Genomic DNA, 21,443 nt, shown 5'->3' with positions numbered 1-21,443 from the left:
GAGTGGAGGCTGTTATAGCAGCAAAAGGGGACTTAATCACCATGATTTTGGCATGAGATGTTTTACGGTAAAGTTGCAACCACAGGATTATGTCATCAATTTTCAACATAGTATAAACCTTGTATAAAATAAGTTGATAGTTCTTCAATGTAATATCCACTATCAGCAAAAAGCAAGAGTCTGGGCCGTCTACAGCACCTCCTACTGGAGAGATCCAGGGTTTTAACCAAGCCCAGCTTGGATATTAGTCACTGACTATTACCAAATGTGCTATTATTTTTTTGATTATTTAAGCTTTATTTAACCAGGCAAGTCAGTTAAGAACAAATTCTTATTTTCAATGACGGCCTAGGAACAGTGGGTTAACTGCCTGTTCAGGGGCAGAACAACAGATTTGTACCTTGTCAGCTCGGGGATTTGAACTTGCAACCTTTCGGTTACTAGTCCAACGCTCTAACCACTAGGCTACCCTGCCGCCTCTACACTCTAACCACTAGGCTACCCTGCCGCCTCTACACTCTAACCACTAGGCTACCCTGCCGCCTCTACACTCTAACCACTAGGCTACCATGCCGCCTCTACACTCTAACCACTAGGCTACCCTGCCGCCCCATGAGAATGATTGTTAAGAAATCTCCACTCAATAGGTTCACTGTTGCTATCGAAGTCATTCCAAAGGGTCGGTTCAACAGAGCAAATGAAATGTAACCATAGCAACCACAAGCTCACAATCAATGGGAGTGATAGGGGCATGTGAGAAAAACATAAAACCAAATATGTTGATTTCAGGTAAATTTGATTTGTTTTTTTACATGCTCATGCTCCCATCAACCCCATTGATTGTTAGCTTGTGGTGGTTAATGTTAGCTGAAGTTTGTAGTGGCTGTTTAAAATAAGCTGATCCATGGATTACTGTTTCTCTTGGGCCATAGACTCCTTTTCAGGGTGAGGAACCATTTTTAAAATCAAGTTGTAAAATAGTGGACTACTCCTTCAAAAATGGTATCAAATCAAACTGTATTTAATGTGCATTTAAAGTGTATTTGATTTAGTCCTGGTCTTTAAGTCAGATTTTTGGTCCAAATGGAGTCGTGAATCCAACATGTTCATTATTAATTTGTAGACAAACTCTAATTAAAGCAAAAGACTCGGGAGCAAAGATGGATGCATCTCCTTCAAATGTTGATATTTGGTTGCGTTGACAACCAAACATAATTCAATATCACTTCCGCTATACTGTAAACAGCCTAATGTTTCGGTTATCTTACAAACTAATGCAACAGAATTTATTCAACCCTGAAATGAGTAACTCATCAGTTTTGAGGTAACTGTAACATTTAAACATCTTATGTAATCAGCCTGCAGGTTCAGGGTCACAGGTCTGTGGAAATCGGCACAATTGCTATAATCAGCACAGAATCTCAAACGCCATTCATCATTTGCACCAAGTAGTATAATGTCATCTCAACTGCAATCCAGGTCACTTGGTTGTGCTGTTAGATAATGCGGTATCACTGTGCTTCAAGTCGTTTTATAAATCAACAACATTGATATTCCCGTTTTGAACTTTGTTGTGGTTTTTAAAATGGTTGAAAGCGCAGTGAAAACACATTTATGTGACAACTATACCAAAAATCAGACATTCATTTGAATTTGGTTGTGCTTTAGATGGTGCTTTCATCAGAGTGACAACACATTGTTGAATTCCCAAACTTTTGGCTGTCTTTTTGAGTGGGTTGAATATAGGAATCTCATTGATCAACGTCTCTATTAAACACATGACCCAATTCTCCACATTGAAATGGTGTGATGTGTTTATGCTTCTCAGAAGCCTCACGTCGAAGAAGAAGAACACACTGGCCCTCCCAGTGCAATCCATCAGCACATCTCTCTGCTGTAGCTCCTGACTCAGAGATTTGAACCCCCCCCACACACACACACACAGACACCAGCAAGTAGCATAGCATAGCAGAGCAGAAATGCATTCTGACATTCTCATACAACACTACAGACTTTTAATATTTAATTTCCTCTTTTTTTTGGTAATGCATCCCATGCACTTTACAGAACAATTTCCCTTCGAGAGCAAGACTAAGAATCCTCCAATTAACAGTGACATGACGATACAATACAACAAAGAGGAGAAAACAACACCATTTGCTACATTTGTGCTGCAGTGTATTTAACAACCCAAGTCAACAGAGACCAGGTGTGATATGCTTGACAGGTAATGCTGGGAAAGGTCCTTTTTTAAGTAGTGGGACGGACAGGTGCACAGAGTCCCACACCACGATAAGGCCACAGTCGTGTCACTTACAATAAATAGTACACTAGGTACAATGATAAAAGATGACTGAGTCAAGGACAAGAAAACACTTTTTTTTTTTTTTTTTGTGCGCCCACGAGTGTCGAGGATGACACTATGCTACAAGGCTAGGAATGCGTTTCAGAGCATGACAAGGCCAGGGATGGTAACAATTAGTCCAGATGTATTTACACGTATGGGCATATTTGTGTGTCACACTGCCTGTAAAAAGGAGTCTGAGGTTTGGGAAGTTATTAATGTCTTGGGGAACGTGGTGTCGTCATTGGGCTGTGGTTTGTGCCTTTCAAGTCCCTGACAAGAATGTGTACAGAGAGAATATTATGTATAGAGGGGAGAAAACACACACACACACACACACACAAGGGTCAGCCAGGGTTCATCCGTTCAACATGCTCATGGAGATCTTACATGGCTCTGAAAAAGCTTCTTGGACGTTACTCTGGGATCATCTGGTCAACGTCAAACCAAGACAACTAGGGTGCTGCTTTTCCCCGTGGGTGATTCAGGAGAGGAGGAGGGGTTTACGTGAAGAGACACCGTGACACATCATGGGTGTTTGAGGTGAATGTCTGTGTGGAGGAACATGTTAACCTCATGGCTGTCGACATAAACTAGCCATGTTTTCTCACGGTCCCTATTAAAGAAGCATTTAGGGTCCTGTACCTCATAAAGAGTTATATCAGGTGCCAACGTTCCTCAGTTTGTTTACCGATACTTATTTAAATTCATAACCTTCTCCTTGTTGAAAACCTTGGCTGATTATTCCATTTCTCCATTTCACGTAGTCAACATGCCATCGTTGGATGGTCCTTTCTTTGTAATGACACCAAGTATATCATCTACCTATTGTCTGAGATTCTCTTCATACATACATGTCCACTTTCACAAGTATGGTGACTTTAAAAGTTGAAAGCAGCTATGCATGACCTCATCAGAGACCGAAATCTCAATGTACAGTGTGTGTGTGTGTGTGTGTATGCATGACCACTTACTCATTCTGATTGGTCAATGATGGAGAAAGGAAGCTAAGCCTGGGCGGAGCCACGGATACTACTGTATGTGAAGCGTGTGTTATTACCACTCTGTGGCGTGTGCCCATTCTCTCTGCTTCTCATCCCTCCTCTTCCTCCCCCTCTCCCCGTCCCCATCCTACTCCCAGCCCCCCTCCCGACTCCACCAGCCTTTGGGCTGCTACAGCAGGTGAAGGTGGACAGAATCCCTTGGCGGAAACGCTTATTCATGAAGCAGTATATAATGGGGTTGACACAAGCGGAGGTGTATGACAACAGGTGAATGAAGGATATCGGCGCCCCCGAGAGGAGCTTGTCGGCAGAACGGCGGTCGAAGGCCCGCCAGGCGTTAACGGCGAACACGGGCGTCCAGCAAAGGAAGAAGAGACAGACGATGACCAGGAGCATGCGAATCACGCGCTTCTTAGCCATCAGGTTGCAGGTGGAGCTGTTGCTGCACACACGGCTCAGCTTGGACTTGTTGCTGTCCACGTTGTCTCTGCTGTTGACGGTCACGTTAGGGGTCGAGGGAGGGCTCTGGAGGTGCTCGCCCTTCTTCTTGGCGGGTGGAAGGTAGCAGCCGTCGTTGTCACCGGGTTTGATGCTGCCGGTGCTACACTGTCTCTCTGTGACAGATCATAACAGCAGATGTGAATACAAAATGAACTTAAACTAAAGTTGTTTACTCTAAATAAAAATGATAGGTGACAAGAAGGGGATCTAATAAAGATAAGAAATCATCTCTGTGATAGATCAGAAAAATAAGACATGAATAATGACTGATCCTGTGAAAATTAGATTTACCAAAGATTAGCCAATGGTAAACAATGACCAATAAGGATGCCACCAAATTGATATGGCATGATAATATCGCCAGAGCTGGACATTTTCAAGAGGTCAGTTGAGTTTTTTTTATACGTACCTCTGCTGGACTTCCTGTTGGCCATCTCAAACTTGATGCCCCTGTAGAGCTCCAGGGAGATGAGGCCATAGGCTGTCATCATCATGATCCCAGGAACCAGGAAGAGCAGCAGCAGCAGGGACACATACCTGTAAGGAAGAAGGCTCGATGGTGTCACCGGATTGGTCGAAAGCAAGTGCCCATTCAGCATGCATCAAAGTGATTTGACCTGACCAAGAACCGATCTCTGAGCTCAGTGATGATCTACCTCATCATTGTTAAGTATCTATCATCTAACAGACCATCAAATCTGTGAATTTGATACTTCCCCCTTAAATGAATAGACATGAATATCCCATTTCATCTTTTGCACAGACCGTTCCATTATTTACAGTGAAAATCACCTAGCAGTTGAAACCCCTCTTTGTGATGGCTACCCGTCTACCAAAATGAAACTATCTATCCTCTCACCAGGACTGCTGGATGACATCACTGGGCCAGACCAGGCGGCACATGTTGCCCGTGCTGTTGTTGACCCGGGTGAAGGGCACCAGGGTGCTGGAGATGGGGTAGGGCAGCATGAACAGGAAGCTCACCACCCAGGTGGCAGAGATGACCTTGGCAGCGTGGGACTTGGTTTGCCAGGTCCGGGAGGTCAGGGGGTTGCAGATGGCACTGTAGCGCTCCAGGGAAATGGCCACCAGGTTGAAGGTCGAGACGCTCACCGAGATCCCTGGAGAGATGACGACGGTTAGCGGTCCACAGTTTTGTACCACAGGACTGAGTATACAATCTGATTTAAAGATGGATAACAGACAAGAATGTAGGCTACACTAGCATATGTGACTTTGTACGTCTGTGCTTTTGTACGTAACATAAGCTCAGTTAAACCAAGCTCCTTAGGCATTTATAAGTTACATTTTTTTAAAAATATCATTCATTTAAAAGTCAAAAAATGAAGATAGCAATCGCAGATTGTCCCTTTGAACCTTTTACAATGGCTAATGTAATACTGTACACACAGCAGGTGGGATTGACACTGTCTACTGTCATACTTGGAATAGCTGGCCTGACACTTTCACGGCTAGTCACTTTGTACTTTACGAGCGTGTAGGGACAGAGGTAAGTTCCAGCACTTGTGGATGATCAACAACCCCACCCGTTAACCGGTGGATGTTATAAAACTCACAAACCAACAAACAACGGCACCTATAATTACATGCAAGTTACCTTGGTTACACACCGTGACAGATGAGGTAATCATAGCTACTGACATGGCCGGGATCTCACCACACGGACCGAAGTCAAGAACAAACAGATCAGGGAGGCTGTGAACTATCTGACTACAAAGAAACACCACGGTGGAACATTTCCCAAAGACAATGAATAATACAACCGTAACCCAGCTGAAAGAAATGCATGTAGATAGGATATATCCAGGGGATATATATCCATGCTATATCCAGGGGATATATATCCATGCTATATCCAGGGGATATATATCCATGCTATATCCAGGGGATATATATCCATGCTATATCCAGGGGATATATATCCATGCTATATCCAGGGGATACATATCCATGCCATATCCAGGGGATACATATCCATGCTATATCCAGGGGATATATATCCATGCTATATCCAGGGGATATATATCCATGCCATATCCATGGGATACATATCCATGCCATATCCAGGGGATACATATCCATGCTATATCCAGGGGATATATATCCATGCTATATCCAGGGGATATATATCCATGCTATATCCATGCCATATCCAGGGGATATATATCCATGCTATATCCAGGGGATATATATCCATGCAGGGGATATATATCCAGGGGATATATATCCATGCTATATCCAGGGGATATATATCCATGCTATATCCAGGGGATATATATCCATGCTATATATATCCAGGGATATATATCCATGCTATATCCAGGGATATATATCCATGCTATATCCAGGGATATATATCCATGCTATATCCAGGGGATATATATCCATGCTATATCCAGGGGATATATATCCATGCTATATCCAGGGGATATATATCCATGCTATATCCAGGGGATATATATCCATGCTATATCCAGGGGATATATATCCATGCTATATCCAGGGGATATATATCCATGCTATATCCAGGGATATATATCCATGCTATATCCAGGGATATATATCCATGCTATATCCAGGGATATATATCCATGCTATATCCAGGGGGATATATATCCATGCTATATCCAGGGGATATATATCCATGCTATATCCAGGGATATATATCCATGCTATATCCAGGGGATATATATCCATGCTATATCCAGGGATATATATCCATGCTATATCCAGGGGATATATATCCATGCTATATCCAGGGGATATATATCCATGCTATATCCAGGGATATATATCCATGCTATATCCAGGGGATATATATCCCAGGGGATATATATCCATGCTATATCCAGGGGATATATATCCATGCTATATCCAGGGGATATATATCCATGCTATATCCAGGGGATATATATCCATGCTATATCCAGGGGATATATATCCATGCTATATCCAGGGGATATATATCCATGCTATATCCAGGGATATATATCCATGCTATATCCAGGGGATATATATCCATGCTATATCCAGGGATATATATCCATGCTATATCCAGGGGATATATATCCATGCAGGGGATATATATCCAGGGGATATATATCCATGCTATATCCAGGGGATATATATCCATGCTATATCCAGGGGATATATATCCATGCTATATCCAGGGGATATATATCCATGCTATATCCAGGGGATATATATCCATGCTATATCCAGGGGATATATATCCATGCTATATCCAGGGGGATATATATCCAGGGATATATATCCATGGGGATATATATCCATGCTATATCCAGGGGATATATATCCATGCTATATCCAGGGGGATATATATCCATGCTATATCCAGGGATATATATCCATGCTATATCCAGGGGATATATATCCATGCCATATCCAGGGGGGATATATATCCATGCCATATCCAGGGGATATATATCCATGCTATATCCAGGGGATATATATCCATGCTATATCCAGGGGATATATATCCATGCCATATCCAGGGGATATATATCCATGCTATATCCAGGGGATATATATCCATGCTATATCCAGGGGATATATATCCATGCTATATCCAGGGGATATATATCCATGCTATATCCAGGGGATATATATCCATGCTATATCCAGGGGATATATATCCATGCCATATCCAGGGGATATATATCCATGCTATATCCAGGGGATATATATCCATGCTATATCCAGGGGATATATATCCATGCTATATCCAGGGGATATATATCCATGCTATATCCAGGGGATATATATCCATGCTATATCCAGGGGATATATATCCATGCTATATCCAGGGGATATATATCCATGCTATATCCAGGGGATATATATCCATGCTATATCCAGGGGATATATATCCATGCTATATCCAGGGGATATATATCCATGCTATATCCAGGGGATATATATCCATGCCATATCCAGGGGGGGATATATATCCATGCTATATCCAGGGGATATATATCCATGCTATATCCAGGGGATATATATCCATGCTATATCCAGGGATATATATCCATGCTATATCCAGGGGATATATATCCATGCTATATCCAGGGGATATATATCCATGCTATATCCAGGGATATATATCCATGCTATATCCAGGGATATATACCCATGCCATATCCAGGGGATATATACCCATGCCATATCCAGGGGATATATATCCATGCTATATCCAGGGATATATATCCATGCTATATCCAGGGATATATATCCATGCTATATCCAGGGGATATATATCCATGCTATATCCAGGGGATACATATCCATGCCATATCCAGGGGATACATATCCATGCTATATCCAGGGGATATATATCCATGCTATATCCAGGGGATATATATCCATGCCATATCCATGGGATATATATCCATGCCATATCCAGGGGATATATATCCATGCTATATCCAGGGGATATATATCCATGCTATATCCAGGGGATATATATCCATGCTATATCAAGGGGTATATACCCATGCCATATCCAGGGATATATATCCATGCTATATCCAGGGATATATATCCATGCTATATCCAGGGGATATATATCCATGCTATATCCAGGGGATATATATCCATGCTATATCCAGGGGATATATATCCATGCTATATCCAGGGGATATATATCCATGCTATATCCAGGGGATATATATCCATGCTATATCCAGGGGATATATATCCATGCCATATCCAGGGGATATATATAATAAATCCACCGATAAATCCACAGATAAATCCATGATTATCGAAAACTTCAATAAGCACTTCTCAACGGCTGGCCATGCCTTCCGCCTGGCTACTCCAACCTCGGCCAACAGCTCCGCCCCCCCCGTAGTTCCTCACCCAAGCCTCTCCAGGTTCTCCTTTACCCAAATCCAGATAGCAGATGTTCTGAAAGAGCTGCAAAACCTGGACCCGTACAAATCAGCTGGGCTTGACAATCTGGACCCGCTATTTCTGAAACTATCTGCCGCCATTGTCGCAACCCCTATTACCAGCCTGTTCAACCTCTCTTTCATATCGTCTGAGATCCCCAAGGATTGAAAGCTGCCGCAGTCATCCCCCTCTTCAAAGGGGGAGACACCCTGGACCCAAACTGCTATAGACCTATATCCATCCTGCCCTACCTATCTAAGGTCTTCGAAAGCCAAGTCAACAAGCAGGTCACTGACCATCTCGAATCCCACCGTACCTTCTCCGCTGTGCAATCTGGTTTCCGAGCCGGTCACGGGTGCACCTCAGCCACACTCAAGGTACTAAACGATATCATAACCGCCATCGATAAAAGACAGTACTGTGCAGCCGTCTTCATCGACCTCGCCAAGGCTTTCGACTCTGTCAATCACCATATTCTTATTGGCAGACTCAACAGCCTCAGTTTTTCGGATGACTGCCTTGCCTGGTTCACCAATTACTTTGCAGACAGAGTTCAGTGTGTCAAATCGGAGGGCATGCTGTCCGGTCCTCTGGCAGTCTCTATGGGGGTGCCACAGGGTTCAATTCTCGGGCCGACTCTTTTCTCTGTATATATCAATGATGTTGCTCTTGCTGCGGGCGATTCCCTGATCCACCTCTACGCAGACGACACCATTCTATATACTTTCGGCCCGTCATTGGACACTGTGCTATCAAACCTCCAAACGAGCTTCAATGCCATACAGCACTCCTTCCGTGGCCTCCAACTGCTCTTAAACGCGAGTAAAACCAAATGCATGCTTTTCAACCGATCGCTGCCTGCACCCGCATGCCCGACTAGCATCACCACCCTGGATGGTTCCGACCTTGAATATGTGGACATCTATAAGTACCTAGGTGTCTGGCTAGACTGCAAACTCTCCTTCCAGACTCACATCAAACATCTCCAATCAAAAATAAAATCAAGAGTCGGCTTTCTATTCCGCAACAAAGCCTCCTTCACTCACACTGCCAAGCTTACCCTAGTAAAACTGACTATCCTACCGATCCTCGACTTCGGCGATGTCATCTACAAAATGGCTTCCAACACTCTACTCAGCAAACTGGATGCAGTCTATCACAGTGCCATCCGTTTTGTCACTAAAGCACCTTATACCACCCACCACTGCGACTTGTATGCTCTAGTCGGCTGGCCCTCACTACATATTCGTCGCCAGACCCACTGGCTCCAGGTCATCTACAAGTCCATGCTAGGTAAAGCTCCGCCTTATCTCAGTTCACTGGTCACGATGGCAACACCCATCCGTAGCACGCGCTCCAGCAGGTGTATCTCACTGATCATCCCTAAAGCCAACACCTCATTTGGCCACCTTTCGTTCCAGTACTCTGCTGCCTGTGACTGGAACGAATTGCAAAAAATCGCTGAAGTTGGAGACTTTTATCTCCCTCACCAACTTCAAACATCAGCTATCCGAGCAGCTAACCGATCGCTGCAGCTGTACATAGTCTATAGGTAAATAGCTCACCCATTTTCACCTACCTCATTCCCATACTGTTTTTATACTGTTTTTTATTTATTTACTTTTCTGCTCTTTTGCACACCAATATCTCTACCTGTACATGACCATCTGATCATTTATCACTCCAGTGTTAATCTGCAAAATTGTATTATTCGCCTACCTCCTCATGCCTTTTGCACACATTGTATATAGACTGCCCATTTTTTCTACTGTGTTATTGACTTGCTAATTGTTTACTCCATGTGTAACTCTGTGTTGTCTGTTCACACTGCTATGCTTTATCTTGGCCAGGTCGCAGTTGCAAATGAGAACTTGTTCTCAACTAGCCTACCTGGTTAAATAAAGGTGAAATAAATAAAAATAAAAAATATCCATGCTATATCCATGCTATATCCAGGGGATATATAACCATGCTATATCCAGGGGATATATATCCATGCCATATCCAGGGGACATATCATATCCAGGGGACATATCCAGGGGACATATCCAGGGGACATATCTAGGGGACATATCTAGGGGACATATCCAGGGGACATATCTAGGGGACATATCTAGGGGACATATCCAGGGGACATATCTAGGGGACATATCTAGGGGACATATCTAGGGGACATATCCAGGGGACATATCCAGGGGACATATCTAGGGGACATATCCAGGGGACATATCCAGGGGACATATCTAGGGGACATATCCAGGGGACATATCCAGGGGACATATCTAGGGGACATATCTAGGGGACATATCCAGGGGACATATCTAGGGGACATATCCAGGGGACATATCTAGGGGACATATCTAGGGGACATATCCAGGGGACATATCCAGGGGACATATCTAAGGGACATATCCAGGGGACATATCCATATCATATCCAGGGGACATATCCAGGGGACATATCTAAGGGACATATCCAGGGGACATATCCAGGGGACATATCCAGGGGACATATCCATGCTATATCCAGGGGACATATCCAGGGGACATATCTAAGGGACATATCCAGGGGACATATCCATGCTATATCCAGGGGACATATCTAAGGGACATATCTAAGGGACATATCCAGGGGACATATCCAGGGGACATATCCAGGGGACATATCTAGGGGACATATCCAGGGGACATATCCATGCTATATCCAGGGGACATATCTAAGGGACATATCCAGGGGACATATCCAGGGGACATATCCAGGGGACATATCTAGGGGACATATCCAGGGGACATATCCAGGGGACATATCTAGGGGACATATCTAGGGGACATATCCATGCTATATCCAGGGGACATATCTAGGGGACATATCCAGGGGACATATCTAGGGGACATATCCAGGGGATATATAACCATGCTATATCCAGGGGACATATCCAGGGGACATATCCAGGGGACATATCCATGCTATATCCAGGGGACATATCTAAGGGACATATCCAGGGGACATATCCAGGGGACATATCCAGGGGACATATCTAGGGGACATATCCAGGGGACATATCCAGGGGACATATCTAGGGGACATATCCAGGGGACATATCCAGGGGACATATCTAGGGGACATATCTAGGGGACATATCCATGCTATATCCAGGGGACATATCTAGGGGACATATCCAGGGGACATATCCAGGGGACATATCTAGGGGACATATCCAGGGGATATATAACCATGCTATATCCAGGGGACATATCTAGGGGACATATCCAGGGGACATATCCAGGGGACATATCCAGGGGACATATCTAGGGGACATATCCAGGGGACATATCTAGGGGACATATCCAGGGGACATATCCATGCTATATCCAGTGAGGAAATATGGCTGAAAAGGATTTGAACTACAACTTTAAATTTCAGCTATGCTGTATCCAGGACCTGTATATCCATACAATATCCAGACATAACAAATATCAATGGAATGTGTTTGAACAGGTTATGAAGCATGAGAACAGTACAGCCTCGACTGTAAAGAATGTAGAGAATGGATCCTCAACTACGTAGACGTTACTATTTCTGTGACTGAGAGTTTCAAGTCATTGAGACACTTGTGAACAACAACAGATCCCTTTTGTACCCTGTTCTTCTTCCTCATCTTCTTGTCTTGTGACCTGGACCTTTCAGCTCAGAGTAAATGGCAGTGGTGTAATGTACTTTCAAGTTCAACTTAAGTCGTTTTTTGGGGGTATCTGTACATTACTTTACTATTTATATTTTTGACAACTTTTACTTTTACTTCACTACATTCCTAAAGAAAATAATGCACTTTTTACTCCATACATTTTCAGTGACCCAAAAATCCTCGTTACATTTTAAATGCTTAGCAGGACAGGAAAATGGTCCAGTCACGCACTTATCAAGAGAACACCTGGTCATCCCTACTGCCTCTAATCTAGTGGACTCACTAAACAGAGAACATCCCTGGTCATCCCTACTGCCTCTGATCTGGAGGACTCACTAAACAGAGAACATCCCTGGTCATCCCAACTGCCTCTGATCTGGTGGACTCACTAAACAGAGAACATACCTGGTCATCCCTACTGCCTCTGATCTGGTGGACTCACTAAACAGAGAACATCCCTGGTCATCCCAACTGCCTCTGATCTGGTGGACTCACTAAACAGAGAACATACCTGGTCATCCCTACTGCCTCTGATCTGGTGGACTCACTAAACAGAGAACATGCCTGGTCATCTACTGCCTCTGATCTGGTGGACTCACTAAACAGAGAACATACCTGGTCATCCCTACTGCCTCTAATCTGGTGAACTCACTAAATAGAGAACATCCCTGGTAATCCCTACTGCCTCTAATCTGGTAGACTCACTAAACACACATGCTTTGTTTTTAAATGATGTCTAAGTGTTGAGTGTGCCACAGGGCTATCCGTACAATTAAGATACCAAGAAAACGGTGCAGTCTGGTTTGCTTAATATAACGAATTTGAAATAATTTATACTTTTCTTTTGATACTTAAGTATATTTAAAACCAAATACTTTTTGACTTTTACTCAAGTAGTATTTTACTGGGTGACATTCACTTTTACTTTTACTCAAGTATGACAGCTGGGTACTTTTTACACCGCTGGGAAATGGCTCCTTAAATCAGGAGACGTACCAGTACATTTACAGCTCCAGCGATGTGGGAACGCGGCCACGGCTAACAGCCCCAGTGGAGGAGAGGTGATGTGGGAACGTGACCACGGCTAACAGCCCCAGTGGAGGAGAGGTGATGTGGGAACGCGACCACGGCTAACAGCCCCAGTGGAGGAGAGGCGATGTGGGAACGCGACCACGGCTAACAGCCCCAGTGGAGGAGAGGCGATGTGGGAACGCGACCACGGCTAACAGCCCCAGTGGAGGAGAGGCGATGTGGGAACGCGGCCACGGCTAACAGCCCCAGTGGAGGAGAGGCGATGTGGGAACGCGGCCACGGCTAACAGCCCCAGTGGAGGAGAGGCGATGTGGGAACGCGGCCACGGCTAACAGCCCCAGTGGAGGAGAGGCGATGTGGGAACGCGGCCACGGCTAACAGCCCCAGTGGAGGAGAGGCGATGTGGGAACGCGACCACGGCTAACAGCCCCAGTGGAGGAGAGGCGATGTGGGAACGCGGCCACGGCTAACAGCCCCAGTGGAGGAGAGGCGATGTGGGAACGCGGCCACGGCTAACAGCCCCAGTGGAGGAGAGGCGATGTGGGAACGCGGCCACGGCTAACAGCCCCAGTGGAGGAGAGGTGATGTGGGAACGCGGCCACGGCTAACAGCCCCAGTGGAAGAGAGGTGATGTGGGAACGCGGCCACGGCTAACAGCCCCAGTGGAGGAGAGGTGATGTGGGAACGCGGCCACGGCTAACAGCCCCAGTGGAGGAGAGGTGATGTGGGAACGTGGCCACGGCTAATAGCCATCAGATGACCTGATTTGGTGTCTCTTCACACCAGGCACCAGGTCAGATACAAAATGGAGGCTTTAATGGCTTCTGGGATTTGCTTCTCTATTGATTTTCTATCATCAGGCCAATTTAATCGCCCCTAGTGAGTGGTTGAATCAGGAAGGAATCGTCCTATGTGGACAGAACCTACTGTTTCTTCCCTTACCTGACCCCTTGAAGTGAGTGACATCGGTGTAGAAGACAATAATAAGGTCAGACCACACATGGGGCGGCAAGTAGCCCAGTGGTTAGCATGTTGGGCCAGTAACCGAAAGGTTGCTAGATCGAATCCCCGAGCTGACAAGGTAAGAATCTGTTGTTCTGCCCCTGAACAAGGCAGTTAACCCACTGTTCCCCCGGTAGGCCATTATTATAAATAAGAATTTGTTCTTAACTGACCGAGTTAAATAAAGGTCAAATTAAAAAACATCTGACCCTACCGATTGTGTACAATACAATACCTTAACTATGCAACACTTGCAGATGCTCGAGCACCTTCTATTGCAGTACCACACAAATCCCAACCAACAAACCCATTACAGTTTGTGAATACGTGAATACGTAACCAGGGCCCATATCCACAAAGCATCTCAGATTATACACTGCTCAAAAAAATAAAGGGAACACTAAAATAACACATCCTAGATCTGAATGAATGAAATATTCTTATTAAATACTTTTTTCTTTACATAGTTGAATGTGCTGACAACAAAATTACACAAAATTTATCAATGGAAATCAAATTTATCAACCCATGGAGGTCTGGATTTGGAGTCACACTCAAAATTAAAGTGGAAAACCACACTACAGGCTGATCCAAAATTGATGTAATGTCCTTAAAACAAGTCAAAATGAGGCTCAGTAGTGTGTGTGGCCTCCACGTGTCTGTATGACCTCCCTACAACGCCTGGGCATGCTCCTGATGAGGTGGCGGTTGGTCTCCTGAGGGATCTCCTCCCAGACCTGGACTAAAGCATCCGCCAACTCCTAGACAGTATGTGGTGCAACGTGGCGTTGGTGGATGGAGCGAGACATGATGTCCCAGATGTGCTCAATTGGATTCAGGTCTGGGGATCGGGCGGGCCAGTCCATAGCATCAATGCCTTCCTCTTGTAGGAACTGCTGACACACTCCAGCCACATGAGGTCTAGCATTGTCTTGCATTAGGAGGAACCCAGGGCCAACTGCACCAGCGGCCACGGCTAACAGCCCCAGTGGAGGAGAGGCGATGTGGGAACGCGGCCACGGCTAACAGCCCCAGTGGAGGAGAGGATATGTGGGAACGCGACCACGGCTAACAGCCCCAGTGGAGGAGAGGTGATGTGGGAACGCGGATCAGGCTGTTACCCAGCACGCTGACCAGGAAGATGAGGCTATAGAGGAAGATACGTACTGTATGGTCTCACAAGGGGTCTGAGGATTTCATCTCCGTACCTAATGGCAGTCAGGCTACCTCTGGCGAGCACATGGAGGGCTGTGTGGCCCCCCAAAGAAATGCCACCCCACACCATGACTGACCCACCGCCAAACCGGTCATGCTCGAGGATGTTGCAGGCAGCAGAACGTTCTCCACGGCATCTCCAGACTGTCACGTCTGTCACATGTGCTCAGTGTGAACCTGCTTTCATCTGTGAAGAGCACAGGGTGCCAGTGGCGAATTTGCCAATCTTGGTGTTCTCTGGCAAATGCCAAACGTCCTGCACGGTGTTGGGCTGTAGTAAGCAGAACCCCAACCTGTGGACGTCGGGCCCTCATACCACCCTCATGGAGTCTGTTTCTGACCGTTTGAGCAGACACATGCACATTTGTGGCCTGCTGGATGTCATTTTGCAGGGCTCTGGCAGTGCTCCTTCTGCTCCCCCTTACACAAAGGCAGAGGTAGCGGTCCTGCTGCTGGATTGTTGCCCTCCTACGGCCCCCTCTAAGTCTCCTGATGTACTGGCCTGTCTCCTGGTAGCGCCTCCATGCTCTGGACACTACGCTGACAGACACAGCAAACCTTCTTGCCACAGCTCGCATTGATGTGCCATCCTGGATGAGCTGCACTACCTGAGCCACTTGTGTGGGTTGTAGACTCCGTCTCATGCTACCACTAGAGTGAAAGCACCGCCAGTATTCAAAAGTGACCAAAACATCAGCCAGGAAGCATAGGAACTGAGAAGTGGTCTGTGGTCACCACCTGCAGAACCACTCCTTTATTTGGGGTGTCTTACTAATTGCCTATAATTTCCACCTGTTGTCTATTCCATTTGCACAACAGCATGTGAAATTTATTGTCAATCAGTGTTGCTTCCTAAGTGGACAGTCTGATTTCACAGAAGTGTGATTGACTTGGAGTTACATTGTGTTGTTTAAGTGTTCCCTTTATTTTTTTGAGCAGTGTATAATGAATTAGATTATATGGACAGATCCTAGATCAGCACTCCAACTATGAGACGCTTTGTGAGTACAGGCCCAGGTCAGAACCTGTCTACGTACAGTGCTTCCACAGGACTCACCCATGAAGTACATGGCCACGACATTGTTTCTCAGGTACCATATCGGCACCAGGGTCATGACCTGTGTACAGTAAACTCACCCATGAAGTACATGGCCACCTTGCAGATGCCCGAGCCAAACACAAAGTCCCTCATGAGGTTGGGGATGAGGGTGAAGGGCATGCAGAAGAGGCAGAGCATCAGGTCGCTGGCGGCCAGGGAGAGCAGGAACAGGTTGGTGACGGTGCGCATGCGGCGGTTCCTCACCAGCACGGCGATGATCAGGCTGTTACCCAGCACGCTGACCAGGAAGATGAGGCTATAGAGGAAGATACGTACTGTCTGATTCAAATCTATACAGAGGAGAGACAAATGGTCAGCATTATTGTTGTGATAATTGTCTTTATCATCATCATCATCATTATTATTACCATAAACATCCTTTATCTTAATAATAATCAACATCATTATCATCCCTACATTGTTACGGTCATTATTATCATCATGATCATTATCATTACTTTCAAATAATCAATCCATTAAGTCTGTCTGTTTTCAATGGCATAGCCCTTGTGTGAAGAGGTTGACGTTCATTTAAGTGTATCCTAATTCGATTGTCAAATATTTTTGTTGTGCATTACTCATCCGGGTTATTTTAGAGCCAGCATTAATGAAGGCAAGCTGGAATTCAGTTGGAGTCAGTTCTGATTGGTCGCATCAGTGTGTGCATATGGGGCTTGAGTGTGCATATGTGGGGCTTGAATTAGCAACATTAAATTCAACATGTTCTGTCCTTTATTTAATATTTTAAAGATTATAGATCTATATTATACATATCAGCTCAATTGCAATGGGAATTCAGAGATAATTTACGTCAATGTAATACTCAGACCATTTTGACTTAAGCAAAAAGGCAATACTTGTTGATCTGGTCTTAATTTACATTAAAAAAACAAAATGATATTCAGTCCTAGGGCACTCCATCCAAGCAGAGGAGCAGAAAGAATGCATGCTACTTCAACCGGGGTAAAGCGCACTGGCCCTGCTTGGGGGTGTCCAGAGGGTCGCTCTCCATGTGCCGTTCAGCAAAAATCCCCAAATATGACTAACATTTTAAAATATGTATTATTTGAGAAACAATGTATTTTCACAATCAAAAAACGAATGGCCTAACGTGTGTGTAACAGTCTGGGAATGTTATGATATCAAAATAAAACAGACTTTTCATCAATATCTCCACTAAATGTTTTTATGTAGATTTAAAACATACTACAATTAGATATGGACTTTTTGTTAATTTCCCCCCAATTTATGATTATCAATAGGATTGGTTACCTTTCGGTTCCGGAGGGGTCTCGCTTTCATCTTCACACTCTGAGACATTCTTGATTCCAAAGTCACATAATATCTTATAAAGATTAGTTGAGTTTATGAGCATATCATGCAATGTAAATGGTTCCATTTTTGCTGTTCTATCTTATTTTTTTTCTAGTGCATAAATGGATATTATAGGCTCTATGTAAAGGAACCCATTCGGTTCATCCTTCGCAGTCTAAGACGATGTCAAACTTGACATTATAATGCCAGCAAATCACACTTCCCACATGTTCATATTCTCCAGGGAAACGTCTTAAAAGAGCCTCGAACTGAAGATGCCGCATTCAAAGAAGTTTTGCAGGACCCCATTTATGTTTGATATAAGATAATGATCCAGTTTTCAACTAAATCTACAAGTAATAGAGTCAGTGAGTAAAAATGATTGAAGTCAAGCGTCTGCTGCATGCGGTCTGTTGCGCTCCCTCTCGCGCTTCAATGTTGATATGAGAAACACAGTAGAAGAGCTGTGGACAGAGAGACTCTCTGCTCTTGGAAGAGACCCCGCCTCTCGAGCCCATGGTCATGCAAGGTGCAACAGCATTTTCAAATGGACATTTGTGATTTTTCCCGTCTGTTGCAAAAGTAAACGTATGACTGACAATATTTGAAGAACATCAAATCATTTTTCCCCCCAACAAAACTAAAATAGTTTTAGATTTGTTATCTGAACAACAACATAAAAACGAGTATATGCAGGATCTGCGAGGTGTAACAATGTCAGAGACCATTTCCTCCCGTAATTGGTTGTTCACATGAGAGATAATAAGCAGTCGTTATAGGAGAGGACTAGACAGAGCTCACTAGCTCACCTGATGATGGCAATCCATCAACATGCCTTAACTCCACATGCATGTTTTGCATTTAAAAAATCTCCTCTCAGTAATTATATCACGTTAACTATAGTTAGACCTAAGATGCATATCATACTCCAAAAATGACCTTTCTAATCCCTCAGCCATGGTAGCCTATAGTCTATATATGATGGACACCCACAAACATTTAAACTGATTTCTTACCTTTGGATGTGGATGAGTCACAGCAGTGTCATGGGGTACATGTAGCAGGTCATTGTTGTTATAAGCTTGGCTTACTCAAATGACTCCACCATTTACAGGCCTTGGTGAAACGCTCCTTCCTTCGACGATAAATGCAAATCCGACCATCACCCCCGGTGAGACAAAACCGCGACTTGTCAGTGAAGAGGACTTTTTGCCAGTCCTGTCTGGTCCAGCGACGGTGGGTTTGTGCCCGTAGGCGACGTTGTTGCCTGTGATGTAAGGCAGGTCCTCACCAGACAACAGGCATACAAGCCCTCATTCCAGACTCTCTCAGCCTATTGCGGACAGTCTGAGCACTGTTGGAGGGATTGTGCGTTCCTGGTGTAACTCTGGAAGTTTTTGTTGCCATCCTGTACCTGTCCTGCAGGTGTGATGTTCAGATGTACTGATCCTGTGAAGGTGTTGTTACACGTGGTCTGCCACTGCGAGGACGATCAGCTGTCCATTCTGTCTCTCTGTAGTGCTGGCCTAGGTGTCTCACAGTACGGACATTGCAATTTATTGCCCTGGCCACATCTGCAGTCCTCATGCCTCCATGCAGCATGCCTAAGGCACATTCACACAGATGAGCAGGGACCCTGGGCATTTTTATTTTGGTGTTTTTCAGAGTCAGTAGAAAGGCCTCTTTAGTGTCCTAGGTTTTCATAACTGTGACCTTAATTGCCTACCATCTGTAAGCTGTTAGTGTCTTGATGACCGTTCCACAGGTTCATTAATTATTTATGGTTCATTGAACAAGCATGGGAAACAGTGTTTAAACCCTTTACAGTGAAGATCTGTGAAGTTATTTGGATTTTTACGAATTATCTTTGAAAGAGAGGGTCCTGAAAAATGGACGTTTCTTTTTTTCTGAGTTTAAATATAATAATCAATACAATTATATCTTTACATTAATATATATAATGTATAAGTCCATAAATGGATGTAGCAACTACAGATTGCCCCTTTAAGTCTACTAAACGTGTGCGAGTGTACATTAGACCTGTGATTTATTTAATCAGCATGAATTAGATTGAGCAATAAAAGCCACACTTTTATTCTATAGCCTATAGGCTGGGATCTGTTGTCAGAGCACATGTTTCACTGGCTGTCCGCTGGTTTCAAAAACAATGATTGATAGGCAGCTTAAACTTCTTGAATTCAACCATTATTGGGTTCAAATACACATTTAGATTTGTGAACGGCCGTCCACAACAACCACAATCCGGAAGGCGCAAATAGCTAAATGAGAGAGCAGCAGTTTGACTCACATCAATGCGCTACGTAGATATCAATAGTAGACACTCCGGGCTCCCGAGCAACGCAGCGGTCTAAGGCACTGCATCACAGTGCTAGAGGCGTCACTACAGATCCTGGTTTGATTCCAGGCTGTGTCACAACCGGTTGTGATTGGGAGTCCCATAGGGTGTTATTGTAAATAAGAATGTGTTCTTAACTGACTTGCCTAGTTAGATAAAGGTAATATATATATAAGTACACCCCTGCTGTCATCCTTACCTCCAAGCGTTTTTTCAAGTTGGGTCGTCTTTGGATGTCGACAGCAGTCGCACCATTGGAAGATAGCTTGGAATTGAGTCTAGAAAAACCTATTCCTGCTCTTTTCCCGCGATCCATCATAGTGGTGTCTGATTATGTGGTCAGACTCGCCCAGGTGGAACAAATTCAAATGTGCGCCTTTGTTCAACGCTGATTTGAATGTCATTGGAAAACAGTGTCAAATATTTTTTTTTCTCGCAAACATCCTTTCTGAATTTAAAAGTAATCAAACGTATCTGAAATCTGATTACTATATTTTTGCTGGTAATGTAACGGATAATCCCTTAAATGTAACGGACTGCAATAAATAATTACCAGGCAACAAAATAAACAGCAGCTATCAATGGACTGGGACCTAATGTCGTTCGTCTTTGTTTTCCTTTTCATGCATAGTACGTGTGTAGTTGCTAAGTAACCACTGCCTCTGCTCAGAACAGTCCCATCACCACCGGATAGCCAATGGATTCTGAAAATCTAACTGCTCTATCCTAGTTACAATAAAAACGAGCTTTGGAAATAATGGATAAAAGAACGGTATTATCACGGACAATTGCGCACATTATCCAGAGATATAATAAAGGAACTCATTTACACTCTCAAATAGAGAGACGGGCCAAAGTGAGTCGCTGCTCTCCAGAACCGAAAGGTGTGTGCGCCACCGAATGTTTTCCTTCCTGTCTGCTGTGACATTTGACAGCTACCAGAACCATACCAATAT

At 44.3% G+C, this 21,443-nt stretch overlaps 1 protein-coding gene across 2 annotated transcripts; it reads right to left on the bottom strand.

Moving 5' to 3' along the window:
- Positions 1-1,992: 1,992 nt before the first annotated feature.
- LOC118392687 (cholecystokinin receptor type A-like) lies at positions 1,993-21,082 on the bottom strand. Of its 2 annotated transcripts, none has more exons than XM_052459317.1 (5): positions 20,687-21,082; positions 16,856-17,107; positions 4,709-4,970; positions 4,259-4,386; positions 1,993-3,962 (listed from the first exon to the last, which is right to left on the bottom strand). In XM_052459317.1, exons 2-5 carry the CDS (start codon positions 17,004-17,006, stop codon positions 3,352-3,354), a joined length of 1,152 nt encoding a protein of 383 aa, XP_052315277.1. In that variant the 5' UTR covers positions 17,007-17,107; positions 20,687-21,082; the 3' UTR covers positions 1,993-3,351. The 2 variants fall into 2 exon arrangements, with proteins under 2 accessions (XP_052315277.1, XP_052315276.1); XM_052459316.1 differs by lacking the exon at positions 20,687-21,082 and adding an exon at positions 18,090-18,589.
- Between the last annotated feature and the right edge of the window lie 361 nt (positions 21,083-21,443).

Source organism: Oncorhynchus keta, chromosome 13, assembly GCF_023373465.1.
Source record: "Oncorhynchus keta strain PuntledgeMale-10-30-2019 chromosome 13, Oket_V2, whole genome shotgun sequence".
In the NCBI taxonomy this organism is placed as follows: Eukaryota; Metazoa; Chordata; class Actinopteri; order Salmoniformes; family Salmonidae; genus Oncorhynchus; species Oncorhynchus keta.
The sequence above is the reverse complement of the archived record's forward strand: the minus strand, read 5'-3'. Positions and strand labels throughout refer to the sequence as shown.